Genomic DNA, 14,116 nt, shown 5'->3' with positions numbered 1-14,116 from the left:
TATTGTGCCATGTGTCATGTACTGCCACTTGAGGGGTTCCAGGTTATGAGGTCATTTAATTTGCCCACATTAAATGTATACATATTGTTATTTCTGTGGGTAGGGCATATATATAGATTTAGGTAGATCTAAATAGGTATAATGCTCCAGTTGTCGTGGGTAGCTAGAACCATCTCGATGTAAATAAGAAGAGGACCTGTCTAGCTCGAATGTCGGATTAGGTGTGTCTTCGTCCCCATTAAGAGGAATGGGGCATGATAAATAGTTATAGGGAATAAGGATAAGACTCCATTGTATGTGAAACCTCTGTGATCAATCCATTGTCCCTTATGGCAACGCACTCTTATACGTTAGCAAGATCCATTAGTGCACACACTAATTAAATTCCCCCTCCGCCACAAGACGATAAAACTAACCAGAAGAACCAACAGGCAGCGGCCGCGCAGTAGTACACCATAGCCAGCAAACATCGCGCAGGCAGGCCGAGGGACACGGACAGAGGGACCTCGTAACATGAGCGCTGATTGGAGAGCAGGACGATGAAGGACATGCCACTCTGACTGGCCACCGACAAATGACGATCACCAAAAGGCATGAACATTCAGCCAGTCGGTGTGGAGGGCGCAAAGGAGGACGCAAGGAGCGACGCAGCGGTTGGACGAGAGGATCGGTGACGTCAAGGCACGGGCGGTAAAACCACTGGCAAGCTGACATTTTCCCCCTTCTCGTGCCTGGATCCATCCTGCCCGGACCTCTGTCACGACCTTTCTTCTTGTCTTGTTCTTCTGCCCTTGCCTCGCCATGCTTGTTTGGTCCCTTCATCTGCGACTCTCTCGCCACGAACGTTGGGTGCATCAGAGGGCCGTGCCAAATCCAAGGAGGATGTTGCATGGCTGCGGAGGTGGGTTGCACGCCCGCTCACTCGCTTTGCGCGGGGACGTGAGGCTCGCAGTGCACCGGCGGACGTGGGCCCAGCAGCGCGCGAGCGAGAGGTGTCATCGAGGCCTGGTTGCGCCGAAGGCCGAGCGGGTCCTGAGGATCGGAGCCGTGCCGGACTGCACGCTCGGAAGCCGACAATTCCTGAAGGATGCTACATCCAGGGACAGATAAGCTCGCATTCCACAACACGACGAAACGTTAATTTTATTATCCTTCCCATCATGTGTATTTGAAGTCTGTGAGTGGGATCCAAACCTCGGGGGTTTCGTTTTTACCGTCGCGTCCTTTGTTATCGGGTACCGTGGAATAAATGTTTCCTTTTTGTACATTTTACCTCCGTCTCAGGTTGAGTTAATTTCCACAGGGAGAAGACATCGTCGGACCGACAGGTAAGCCGCGGCATCCTCCCCCAATCCGCTCGTGTATTGATCCGCCATTGAATTGGAAACGCCTCAACGTAAGCTCGATTCCATCCATGGACGCTCTGTCTTAACTGAGATCTGTCCACATGACAATATATATATATATACACACAAACATGCAAGACCCATTCAAGTCTCTTACCTTTCAGTTACCCCAGGTGGCTAGGACTTTCAGATAAACTAACTTCCATGCTCTTCCAGCCAAAAGGCTGCATAAAGCAACCAAGAAAAGCTATACAAGGTAAGCCCTTTGCTTTTTCCAACCATACTCAGGTTCCTTTGCAGCTGCAGACATTCACAAGTAGTACATACATGAGAATCGCAATGCTTGGCTGCCGGCCCGGTTTCACTTGTTGGCGAATCATCAGCGACAGCATAGACAGAAATGCGCACCACCAAGGTAAGCATGTACCACGTGTAATGCCAATAGCAGTTAAAGTATTAATCACAAGACCCAATCACATCTCTCAAGGGTAATTTGAGGGAATAACCAATCAGCTCTCACCCAATCAGTTACACCCGATGCCTGGGATTATAAATAAATTTACTCCCATGCTCTTCCAGCCAACGGAAGCTGCAGAAAGCAACCAAGAAAAGCTACACAATGGCACATTTTTTAAAGCAATTACAAGCACATTTTGAAACACTTTTTAATGAAACTTTGTATAATATGCAATCAACATCAGGGGGACGCATGGAATGCGTGACGTGTTTCTAGAATTGACCCCAGGTTCATGCCCCAGGGGATGGGAACTTATGGTCACAGGGGTCAATACAGAAGAAATTTTAACTCAAAATTTTACTCGTATATTGGGTCATTCCTGGTGGAACGTTTTATAATCTTTCAACAGTGCTTTAGGTGGGAAGCATGGGGATTTGCGATGGTGTGACATTGACTTCGTTCTAGTTTTATGATTATTACCCCACGCGTGTGAAGCGAAAAGCAGGGGTTAAGTAATTGGTTCACTTTGTCTGTCGGTCTGTCTACAGATATTCTATGATCGAGGAACTGCTGAATTTTTTGGTATACGTCGTTGAGGCTCATGGAAGAGCTCGCACATTGAACAGATCAGGACATAACAGACAAAAACAGAACGCAAAACATGCATGCATGGAGAAGGAAACTCCAAGGAGGAAAAACTGGAAAATTGGGACGGGTTTGGTTGGGGGAGGAGGGGTTAACGAGGGTACAAAAGATCTGGTGAGGAGGGGGGGTTAACGAGGGTACAAAAGATCATGGTTTTGGATTGGGGACGATGTGAGATGGCGGTGAACAGCTGTCTTGAAGACCTTGAGGAAAGAATGGGATTGAACAGGATGTGGAAGTTGACTCCACAGGCAGGGAATAAAGAGGAACAAATGAGTGGAGGTGAGCAGTGATCCTGGATTTAGTAGTTTTACCAGAAGAGGGTTGATAGTGGACCATGTGTACCTTGCAGAAACCAGGGGCGGGAGACAAAGCATGGAAAGACAAAAGGGTGCAAAACCAGAAAAGAGGCAGTAGAAGACAAAGAGAAGACAAGCCGCCTCAATATTTGGCTCTGTTCCTCCTTCCATCCATCCATCCGTCCATCAAAAATGAAGAAGAGCCTTTCTCACCCACCGTGTTTAATTCGTGTTCTAAGGGGTAAATCGAAAGTGTAATTCTAAAGGTTTTCATTGCTTTCTCAGCTTTGCCCATTTCATATTAAAAAGGGTAATTCTAAAAGGTTCTAAAAGGTAATATTTAAAGGTTATAAAGTGTAATAATTCTAAAGGGTTCTAAAAGGTTCTAAAGGGTAATTATAATGGGTTTCATTCGTTTCTCGGCTTTGCCTATTTCGTATTCAAAATGCCAAACTGAACCACTTCCTTTGGACACTGGTGTGATTTTTTTTTCTTCTAATGTCTGCCTCTCGAGCAGTCAAACAAAATTGGACGTCATTCCAAACAGGAAACTTACTGTGGTTAGGTATGTCATAAAGGACACAAACACCAGGCATAAATAACTCATTTAACCTGTTAAATAAGTTGGTGTAAAAGATGGTGCATCAATGGTGATAAACCCCCGAAAAAAGTTCTACAGCTTTTAAAACTATATTTTATTTCAATTGAATTATATACTTGAACTGAAGAACACAAATCGCCTTCTTGGCACTAACAAAAACCTTTTGTTTAACAGTATTTTATAAAATATTTATGTCATCTCATGCTCTGACGGCAGACAGAGTAACTGTGAGGTTCAGCATTTACGCCATCTCGTGTCCTTAAGGCAGAGAAATTGGGAGATCAAAGTAACATTCAGACTAATATGGTGGCGTCCAGTGCTGTTTGTTTAGTGCAAAATGCAAAGACTGTCTTTAAAATGCCCTTTCCACGTCCTTTTGTCAAGATTGTGTGAAGTAGGGTGCTCGCTGAACTCTCTAGTTTTTCAAACTGAAGGACTTAAGATCTACTGCAGGTTCGCTATTTTGCTAGCAGGAGAGCCTAGGCCCTAGGGGTATGCACACTCACCTCTGAGCCATCTAGCCTGGGTTAGAATCTCGTCCCAGCTATAAAATGTCAGCCTGGTAACTTTTTTTTTTTTATATATATATATTTTTGTATACAAGATCGAGGCTCGTGTAAGAGCTAACATTAATCACAAAAAGACAAATTCACACATGAAACATAAGATAAAGGTAGCGAGGGACAAGATGGGGAGAGAGAGGGAAGCACACAAGTACAACATTTGAGAGCAGGGACATCGGGAGATCTGTGGGAGGGAGAGGGCTTGGGAAAGGAGGCACAGGAAGGAAGGGGGTGGGTCTACAGCCTTGCAGACTGGACTAGGTATCTATGTGTGTGCCGTCCCTCGGATGGACATGCAACTGGGTGGTCCATCCACCAATATTAGTGGGTGGACATTAAAGATCCCACGGTGTCGTTCGTGAAGAGGAGGCGAGCTATCTCCAACACCTGGTCAAATTGCAATTCCTGCCCTAACCTCGAGGGGGCGCTACTTCCGCGGTGCAGCTTCGCTCCCAGCAATGATGCAATCAGCGGCGGTTTCCTTTGCATGCAAACTTGTGTGAGTCTTCACAAACGTACTTCATGAAGTTTGACTTTTGCCCCTTTCATACTTCAGTATTCTTGACTGTTTAAAGGAAATAAACTATAACAATGCAGGAATTGAAAGTTACAGCCTTTGTATAAACCACCACTTCTGTAGCACATACTTCCTTCCTCTGGGATAGTCAATTGGACCGTTGGGACTGTGCTGAGTTGCAACGAATAATAACAAGGTTGCATTTGTAAGTCGGTGGCAAAACTGAAATTAGCTTAACCTAAGGTCGAGCAATTATTATGTATTTATCACCTCCAGGTGTACAAGGAAGACCTACAGCGGCTTCAGAAGCAGGGCAAGGAGAAAGGACAGATATGTGCAAGCCAGCGATGTGAACGACCACCAAGTGACTCTCTTCGACTCCACTTTGTTCATGGGTCTGTCCTAAAAAAAATGCCCTAAAATGCCCTAAAAAAATGCTCGACCCTGTCCTAAAAAGAATTTAGTCTCATTTTCCGCTTTCACCGACGACGTTAAGAAAACGTTCAACTGCACAACATTTTCTGTTCACGAAGCAAATTTTTTAGAGATCAATGTTTGTTTTCAGTTCAAACTTGTGTGAGTCTGCACAAACTTACTTCATGAAGTTCGAGTTTGGCTCATTTCTTACTTTCACTATTCCTGACTGTTTAAAGAAAATAAACTGGAACAATGCAGAAATTTAAACTTACAGCATTTGTATAAAAAATTTTTTTCCATAACAACAATAATACATTGTAGTGACAAAAGAGAGAAAAATTATATAATCCATAAATACCAATGTGATAAAAGGTACAGATGTTCCAAACATATTTAAATTTTGTTTTCTTACTGCTGCTTCAGAAACACTCTGCATGCCGGCCCATCCCTTCGCTGATTGGTTTAATTTTTAATCAAACATCACAAACATATAGCATGTCCATCGGCGAGTCTCAATGAGGATGTCAAATGAAGTAAAGCAAGGGGAAAACGTTTATTATTTTTTGCAACACTAAGTTGTTGTTGCTGCTGCCGTTGTGGCTGTAGTTGTTGTTTGTGTGCTCATTCTGTGTACTTTTATAAATTTTTTGATTGCTTCGCTAAATATTACTGCATTTAATTTTGTGTGCTCCTTCCATGGCCTTCCAAAGGGTTCTTGCTGCCATATAATAATAAATATTACCATTGGAAACAGTGCATTATGCTCCCATTCCCACATCTTCAATTCTGGAAAAAGGGCTTTTGAAACCTTAAGATAAAAACGGACACCAATTTTTCTTCCAAAAAAATTGATTATTAGCTTTCCATCAGGACAATATTTCTTATTCTACGACCGCAGGAATCACTAAAGCATGAGGTCATGCTTCTTCTTCTTCATGTGGCAAACACACACACGGATGGACGCAGCTCCTTGTCTGCGTTGTCCTGTGTTGTCACTGAACTACTCCTTCAACCTTTTGTGAAATCATACCAAACTTGCAGTATGAACTTACCTCACCCAATGTGTTTGTCCTAAGGCTACCCAGGCCTGAATTATTGTTAGGAGGATTTATTTTGGTTTTACAAATCAAGTTCTAGTAATTGTTGGTGCTAGCTTTTGTAATTCACATTATAACTGCGACATTTTCTCACTTACAAGCACTTTATTTTCTTTTTCCATCACCGATATAAAGTTACCAAAACATTCGGAATAATCAGTGACATAAAAGGGAAAGGTTGTCCACATTCTGTGTTGCAAAAAGGTTGAGAGGAAGAAAAGCCTGAGGTTTCTTTTGGCAGGTACCGTGGTTCAGACTGCAGAAACAACTTGTTTTACACACAAACAGGAGAAGTGGTTTACCACGTGGCAGCTGTGGGTGTTGTTTACAACCGCCACACGCACAGCCAGAGGTTCTACCTCGGTCATGATGACGACATCTTGTGCCTGGCACTGCACCCTGCCAAGGACTATGCTGCTACAGGGCAGGTATTATGGCTGTTTTTAAAGGGAAATATGGTGGGGGCATTGTTTTTGAGGACAAGTGTGTGAATGAGAAGATTGAGCCAAAATTTTCAGGTAGTTTCAGATTTTTGTTCCCATGAAAATTATCCATTTCTTGCACATTTAGTCCATCTTTCTCTATTAGGGAGCACCTCATGCTAATGTGGTTGTTTAGGTGGGACGAGACGCACAGGTCCACATTTGGGACACTGAGACATTGAGGCCTTTGTCCATCCTTCGGGGCGAGCATCACCATGGAGTATGCGCATTGGCATTTTCTGGTAGGTCCAGGTTGTCCATACACTGAGTGTAACATTTCCAGAGTTATTGTGATAATGAACTCGAAGGCTTTTATAACTTTCAATAAAATGTAATTTCTCCTTCCCAGCGGATGGCAAACGGCTGGTGAGTGTCGGAGTAAGCAATGAGAACCTGGTGGTCATGTGGGAGTGGAAACGGGGCGAGAAGATTGCTTCAGCACGGTTGTACTTGATCATCTCTTCTGTATTTGGAATTCTTGATTCCTTATTTGTTTTCTCATCATTACCATCTTCATGATGCATTTGTTACACTTCGGATAAGGATAGACTAATAAGATTAGGATAGGCTAATGGACATTACAATGGTTAAATGACCACTTCAGAACAAATTGAAAGGTGATGCATAGTGACCATCTTACGCTTGTGTGAAACAGAATCATTAATTACTCAGCAGGTCCAATACGTAAGCAATGGAGATTGGGGTAGCTGCCAATGTAGTAAAGAGCCTTTTTTGTGCTGGTGCATCGACCATGGTGTTCTTTTGACTTATTCTTTTGACTCATTATTGTTTTTACTTGCAAAATCGAAGATTTTTTTTTTTGTATACTGAATCGAGGCTCGTGAAAGAGCTGACATTCCAGAACCCCCCATGACATTTACTTCACAAACAAATCAACCAGACAAACAAAATATATAAAAAGAGGGAGCGGAAGACAAGAGAATGGGAAGCACACAAACACTTGAGAGCACACAACATTTGAGAGCAGGGAGATGTGTGGGAGGGAGAGGGCTCAGGGGGAGGAGGCGTGGGAAGGGGTGGGGGGGGGGGTGGGGGGTGGGAGAAGTATAAAACACAAGGACACCAAGGACTTCCAGGTCAGAAGTTGGTATTTCAAAAAGTGGAATTGGGGTGAAATTATCGGGGATAGAAAAGATCAAGGTTTTGGATGGGGGAAGATAAGAGATGGTGGTGAACAGCTGTTTTAAAGACCTGGACTCTGGAGGGTGGAGTGGGATTGAAGAGAGTGAGGGAGTTTGTTCCAGAGGCGGGAGAAAAGAGGAGTGAAGGTGAGCAGACAGTCTTGATTTTGGCAGTTTAACCATAAGAGGGTTGCAGGCAGATCTTGTGCGACCTGTAGGAATATTTGCGGGACAGAGCCCAGAGAGAGCTGGGGGGGCAAGGCCAGAGAGGAGTCGGTAGAAGACGGAAAGACCACCAACCTGCCTGCGGTGAGTGAGTGAAAGGCCCTTGGAGTTAGCTTCATCGCGGGAGATTCCAATGATTCTGAATGCTTTGCTTTCAACAGCGTGAAGACGAGCTAGGTGTGAGGCAGGAGCACCAGCCCTGAGGGGAGAGCAGTATTCCATTGAGCTGCGGATGGAAGCCTTGTACGTGGTGAGGAGCTCAGGTGTGCCAAGGAAGGACTTCGCACGATGGAGGATGCCCAGTCGGCGACTGGCTTTGCCAGATTTGAAATGTGGTTTTCCCAGGAAAGATCATGGCAGATAGTGAGACCCAAAAGTTTGAGTGACAGAACTTCTTGGAGAGGATTATTCAGAAAGTAGATGGGAGGGTTGTCCAGTCGGTCTTTTCAGAGAGACATTGTAAGAGTGTGAGATTTGTCAGGATTGAAAGACATGTTCCACTTGTTTGCCCAGTCTGTGATTTTGTCCAGGTCTGCAGAGAGTGAGGAGGCTGCAGACTGTCGATCTGAGGGATGAAGAATGGAGCGACAGAGAGTAGAGTCATCAGCAAAGAGATAGAGAGGATTTTCAAGAGAGTCGGGGAGATCATTGATGAAGACCAGAAAAAGCACAGGGCCCAGAACACTGCCTGGGGGAACTCCAGCCTGAACAGGAAGAGGAGATGAGAGAAACCCATTCAGCGCCACACGTTGACTACGACTAGAGAGGAAGTCCACCAGCCATGCGTGGAGATTTCCATGGATACCAACAGAGGAGAGTTTGGTGAGCAGGGCGGGATGCCAGACCGTATCGAAGGAACGTGATATGTCAAGGGAGACAGCTCGAATTTCCTGTTTGGCATTGAGGACCTCCATCCATTGCTGAGAAAGCAGAAGCAGCATGTCCAGAGTAGAGTGACCGGGTCTGAAACCAAATTGATGATCAGAGATCAAGCCATTGGAGAAGAGGAAAGATTTCATATCTGAAGCAATGATGGATTCCATGACTTTACTGATAATTGAGAGAAGGCTGATTGGTCTGTAGTTGCTGGGATCTGTTTTTGCACCTTTTTTGTGCAAAGCGGTGATGTTGGCAGATTTCCAAGCAGATGGCAGATGACCTTGAGCAAAAGAGAGTGTGAAGAGAACAGAGAGAGGGAGTGAAAGAGCGGAAGAACAAGATTTTAGGACCCGTGGGCTGATGCCGTCAGGTCCAGTTGCAGAATCAGAGTCGAGGGTTGACAGAAACTTTTCCACCTTGTCAGGAGGAAAGGACACAGAGTCCAGGAGCAGCTGGGTACGACTGGGTACGGTGGGTACAGAGAGGGATGGGTTTGGGACACAAGATTTAGAGGCAAACACAGAGTTGAGGCATTCAGCTTTTTCACGCGCGGAGTCAGCCGTGTGGCCGTTTGAGGTGAGGGAGGGGATGGAGGGGGAACAAACACCAGAAACAGATTTGACCAGACGCCACCAGGATTTGGAAGAGGGAGACAGATAAGAGAGTTCTGTCCTGAGAACGGAGAGATATTGTTTCCTGGCTCTCCTGAGGGTGGACACACACTTGTTTCGGGCTTTGTGAAAGGAAATGAGATTTCCTTCCGTTGGATTTGCTTTCCAGGAGACGAAAGCAAGTTGTTTCTGGGCAATAGCCTCACCACAAGATTCCGTGTACCATGGACGGGAGGAAGGGTATGACAACTGAAGACGAGATGGGATAAATCTGTGCATGAGAGAGAGCAGTTTACTTTGGAAGAATTCCCAGGATGAGTTGATGTCAGAGGCGGTAGAGATGGGAGACCAGTCCAGATGATTGATGGCTGCTTGAAGACCATGCCAGTTGGCCTGAGTGAAATGCCAGACTCGTCGACGCTGAGGAGGCTCTCTGAGAATGGTTGATTTTTTTTCAAGTATATTGGTCGGTTGAGTTTGTTATTCTGTCTGTTTGTCACTCGCCTACAGGTTAAAATTCTGAACCGATCATCATGAGACTTCACCTAGTTGTAGAAGTCGTCAGAATTGAGAAACTTATTGATTTTGCGGTCAAAGGTCATCTGGAGGTCAAATTTCTAAAATCGCCATTTTTCATCCAATTGACTTGAAAATTGAACAGCATTTGCATGTTGAGTCACTAAATTGGGAAACCAACTATTTTTGAGATCAAAAGGTCAACTCAAAGTCAAACTTCAAAAATCATCAATTTTATTCCGATTGACTTGAAAATTTAACAGCATTTGCATAATAGTGCCTCACTGAATTGGGAAACCAACTATTTTTGAGGTCAAAGGTCAACTATAGGTCAAACTTCTAAAATAATCAATTTTCATCTGAAAAATTGTCACTTTTCATCCTATTGACCCAAGCTATGATCAAGGTCGTCAATTTTAATCTTGATGAAGTGGAAATTTGCTGGATCAATGGCAACCTTTTTGGGGGGAGGGTGGATTTTGCAAGTGTTGTGCTCTGCTTGACGTCTTCTTGCTTTTTATTATTAAGAATTATAAAAAGTTGTTATAAAAATTATTATTTCTAAAATAATAAATTATTATTTATTATTAAAAATTATTATGATTTTTTAATATATTTTTATTATTATTTCTTTTGACACATAAATCATTGCAGATGTTGATACTTATTGTAAAAACTACCATTATTTTTATTTCCATATCCCTTAATAGTGGCCACAGAGACAAGATATTTTTTGTCCAAGTGAACCCACACAATGCCGATCGACTACTTACAGTCGGTGTCAAACACATTCGCTTCTGGCAGGTTACAGGTGAGTCTCATCGTTAGCACCATTTTATTTGATGGTTCCTGGAGATAAATTATGTGATAAGTAAAAGTGATTACAAAAAAAAATTCTTTCTTAAAAATACGAGACAATAGGCACAAGCCGAGACCCACAAATCTCAGGTTCATGTTGCAAGTTTGCATCATGGATGGCCACTCTAATCGCTTGGTTTCAGGGGAATTTTGTCTGATGTAAGTTCAGGCTTAAGTTTACCTTGAGTATAACAACAATTTTTTATTTTTTTTTGGATACAACATCGAGGCTCGTGTAAGAAGCTCGTGTAATATGTAAACATCAATCACAAAAAAAAAAACGGACACACAAATTATACAATAAAGGGAGCGGGAGACAAGATGGGGAGAGAGAGGGAAGCACACAAGTAGAACAGCAAATAACAGGGACATTGGGAGATCTGTGGGAGGGAGAGGGCTTGGGGGGAGGAGGCATGGGAAGGTGGGGGGGGGGGGGGATTCCCTTATATTCCCTTATATCTTTCCCTTATCTTCCTTATATTCCCTTATATCTTATATCCTTATATTCTATTTCAATTCCCTTGTATCTTTCTTTCAAAATGCAGCATAATAAAGAGAAAATAGCTGTGATTTAACATATCATCCAATTATCAGCATGAATTTGTGCCTCAATATATGCTTCCCATATTTGCATGGTTTTTTTTCCTGCACTTCAGACTCCCTTTCATCCTTATTGGTACACTTTGCACAATACATGTTTACCTGCCCTACAACGGTTGCCCTTTTGATATCCCTCCGCACAGGTGGAGGCCTGACTTGGCGTAGAGGGGAAGTTGGTAGTGTGGCACGCTGCGACACTATGCTGTGTGCTGTATACGGGCGCTCTGATGATCTCTCGTACTCCGGTGCTGCCAGTGGGGATGTGTACGTGTGGCGTGGTGTGGCACTTCTGCGCACTGTAAAAGCACACGACGGGCCCATTTTCAGCCTGCATGCCTTGGAGAAGGTATCCCAACTACCTCACCCCCCCCCCCCCCCTACTGTAGGAAAATATATTATCGTCATGATGGTAGAAAGTTGAACGGATTTTATTTTTAGCACTCGGTCATTCACTAATTGATACCTGTGTGAAGGCTACATACATTCCATATATTTTGAACTATTATATGATGCACATTCATTCACCCTTTTCCTATTTGATCTTTATCACCCCAATCTTTTCCCATTAGACTTGTTTTGAGTGCTTTTTATTTTCTTACAGTAATCAAGGCTCATGGAAGAGCTCAATGACAGAGGGGTTGGAGGCCTACACAGCAATATTGGAGCAGAAGGGAACAGCTAGACAAACTAGATGGTATTCATAGAATACTTACCCTGCGCAGTCAACTTGGTGTGAGCCAACTCTTCTATTTTTGAATGTTTCTTTTTTTTTTTATCCAATATGGCTGCCAGACCACGTGAGCAATGACATCATAAATTTATATTCTCTAAATATTTGTTGCATAGATTATGCTCAATAAATTTCAAACTGATCAGACTAAGCGTTGTCTGTCGAATTATGACGTCGTGATTATGGCACCAATGACGTCATTGTTAACAACACCTATTCCCCATATGGAGTTATTTACAATGAGCCACGTTTAATTTTTTTAAATGCTGACACGGCACACACTTTACTTTACTGAAATGGACACAAATGTTATATTTTCGTCAAAAATCGTCGGAATTTCGCCAAATCTGTTTTGGTCGTGTGTTAATATACCTCAGCGATTGACAATTCTGAAATCAGAATTTTATTTGAGGTCAAAATGACCCCGTGAGGTCGCTCCGTACTTTGCCTGCTCATCATTTGCAGTGTGATAATTAATTCCATGCCAAATCTAGACGACTCTTCTTCTTCACGCAATAACAACTTCTAACTTCCAGACCGTACATCCAATCATCTTGAAATTTTGCACACATGTTACACCATTACCTCTACTACAATATAAAGTTGCTCGTCGATCAATGAAGCGGTTCAAGAGTTATACTTAAAAAAAAAAAACAATTCGTTTAATCACTTATATCTGCCAAACCACGTGACCTATCGCAAATTCCAAAAGGTGAATTTAGTAGACTGATATGCTGAACACATCTGTGATGTTTGCCCTCGACAGGATCACAAATGAGGGAGGAGCTTGGTTTTAAAAGTTTATGCTTAAAAACGTCATAACTCCAAAACCATGTGATGCATGACGTCATTCTCAATGAGTTTTTTTGTTCGTCATGGGTATGCGATTCTGCCTGCAAAGTTTGGCCTCGATCTGTTCAGTCGTTTAAGAGAAAATTGGATTTTAGTGGTTTTTCACTCAAAACAATATGGCGTCCGAATCACCTGACCTATGGCGTCATTATAATTTTATTTCTGCATCAATTTAAACCAAGAAGATGCTCAAGAAATTTCATCCTGATCGGATAAAGTTTTTTACTTGTCGAATTATGACGTCATAACGGCTGCACATATGACGTCATCATTCACATATGTTATTCCGCATGGCGAGTTCTTTGCAATGAGACCTGTCTCAATTATTTCTGTGCAGCGGTTTTTGATATATAGAGGTGCAAAATGTTTTGTTTTTTCCAAGATGGCGCCCGTTACACGTGACCTATGACATCATAATATTCACTAAAATATTCTACAGGAGGAGGCCCTCCTATGGTGAAAATTTCATGTCACTCGGACCAACAGTTGCCGAGAAAATGAATTTTTAAAATGCAGACACGCACGTACGACGTACGGACGGACCTGAATGCTTAACCCTGCCTTTCGCTTTGCGAGCGCAGGGTAATAATGGTGAATTGGAGGAGGGGGGGGGGGGGGGAGGGAAGCACCATAATCTATCTATAATTCCAGTAATCTCTGTGTGTATGTGTGTGTGTTTGTCTGTGACCGCTGTTTCTCGACAACCACGGGTCCGATATACTTGAAACTTGCCAGGTATATTGCTGGGGACCCGAGGATGTGCCTTTTCAAGGTTTGAAATTAATCGGACAAGTGGTTCCCAAGGTATGGTCACCGTACTCGCAAGCCGTTCGCTTTGGCTTTGCGAATGGACCAAACCATTTCATGTAAATAGAGGGGGGGTTCTACCGTACTCGCAAGCCGTTCGCTTTGGCTTTGCGAATGGACCAAACCATTTCATGTAAATAGAGGGGGGGGGTTCTGTGGTCGTTACTGCCACGTGGTTTCAAAGTTTTTTTTTGTTGTTGTTGTTTGCACGCATGTTTTTTTGCACCCACGTACGGGCACGCCCTAGTAATTGGAATTGGGACAAGCACCATCATAATTGTGAGGACATACGGACAGGATAATGGAACAGAAGTGTGTTAGTAGACTTAGGATGTATGAGTGGAGATGAAAAGCTACCAAACACCGTAAATGTGGAAAAGAGTGCAGGTTGACTGGAGCCCACAATCAGTGATAATGACAAAATATTGTAAATATAATGGAATAGGAATACCACAAGTTAAATTCATGGGTT

General features: G+C 43.2%; 1 protein-coding gene across 1 annotated transcript in view; it reads left to right on the top strand.

Moving 5' to 3' along the window:
* Nucleotides 1–14,116, top strand: part of LOC137432192 (echinoderm microtubule-associated protein-like 6) — a 352,018-nt gene that overhangs the window by 274,736 nt on the left and 63,166 nt on the right. The window contains exons 13-18 of the mRNA XM_078781400.1: nucleotides 4,705–4,823; nucleotides 6,184–6,370; nucleotides 6,561–6,666; nucleotides 6,774–6,867; nucleotides 10,508–10,608; nucleotides 11,399–11,601. Of these exons, the coding sequence (XP_078637526.1) occupies nucleotides 4,705–4,823; nucleotides 6,184–6,370; nucleotides 6,561–6,666; nucleotides 6,774–6,867; nucleotides 10,508–10,608; nucleotides 11,399–11,601 (810 nt within the window). The remainder of the gene's footprint in view (nucleotides 1–4,704; nucleotides 4,824–6,183; nucleotides 6,371–6,560; nucleotides 6,667–6,773; nucleotides 6,868–10,507; nucleotides 10,609–11,398; nucleotides 11,602–14,116) is intronic.

Source organism: Myxine glutinosa, chromosome 1, assembly GCF_964187855.1.
Source record: "Myxine glutinosa chromosome 1, kmMyxGlut1.1, whole genome shotgun sequence".
In the NCBI taxonomy this organism is placed as follows: Eukaryota; Metazoa; Chordata; class Myxini; order Myxiniformes; family Myxinidae; genus Myxine; species Myxine glutinosa.
Note: the sequence above shows the minus strand (reverse complement) of the source record. Positions and strands in the feature narration are given on the sequence as shown.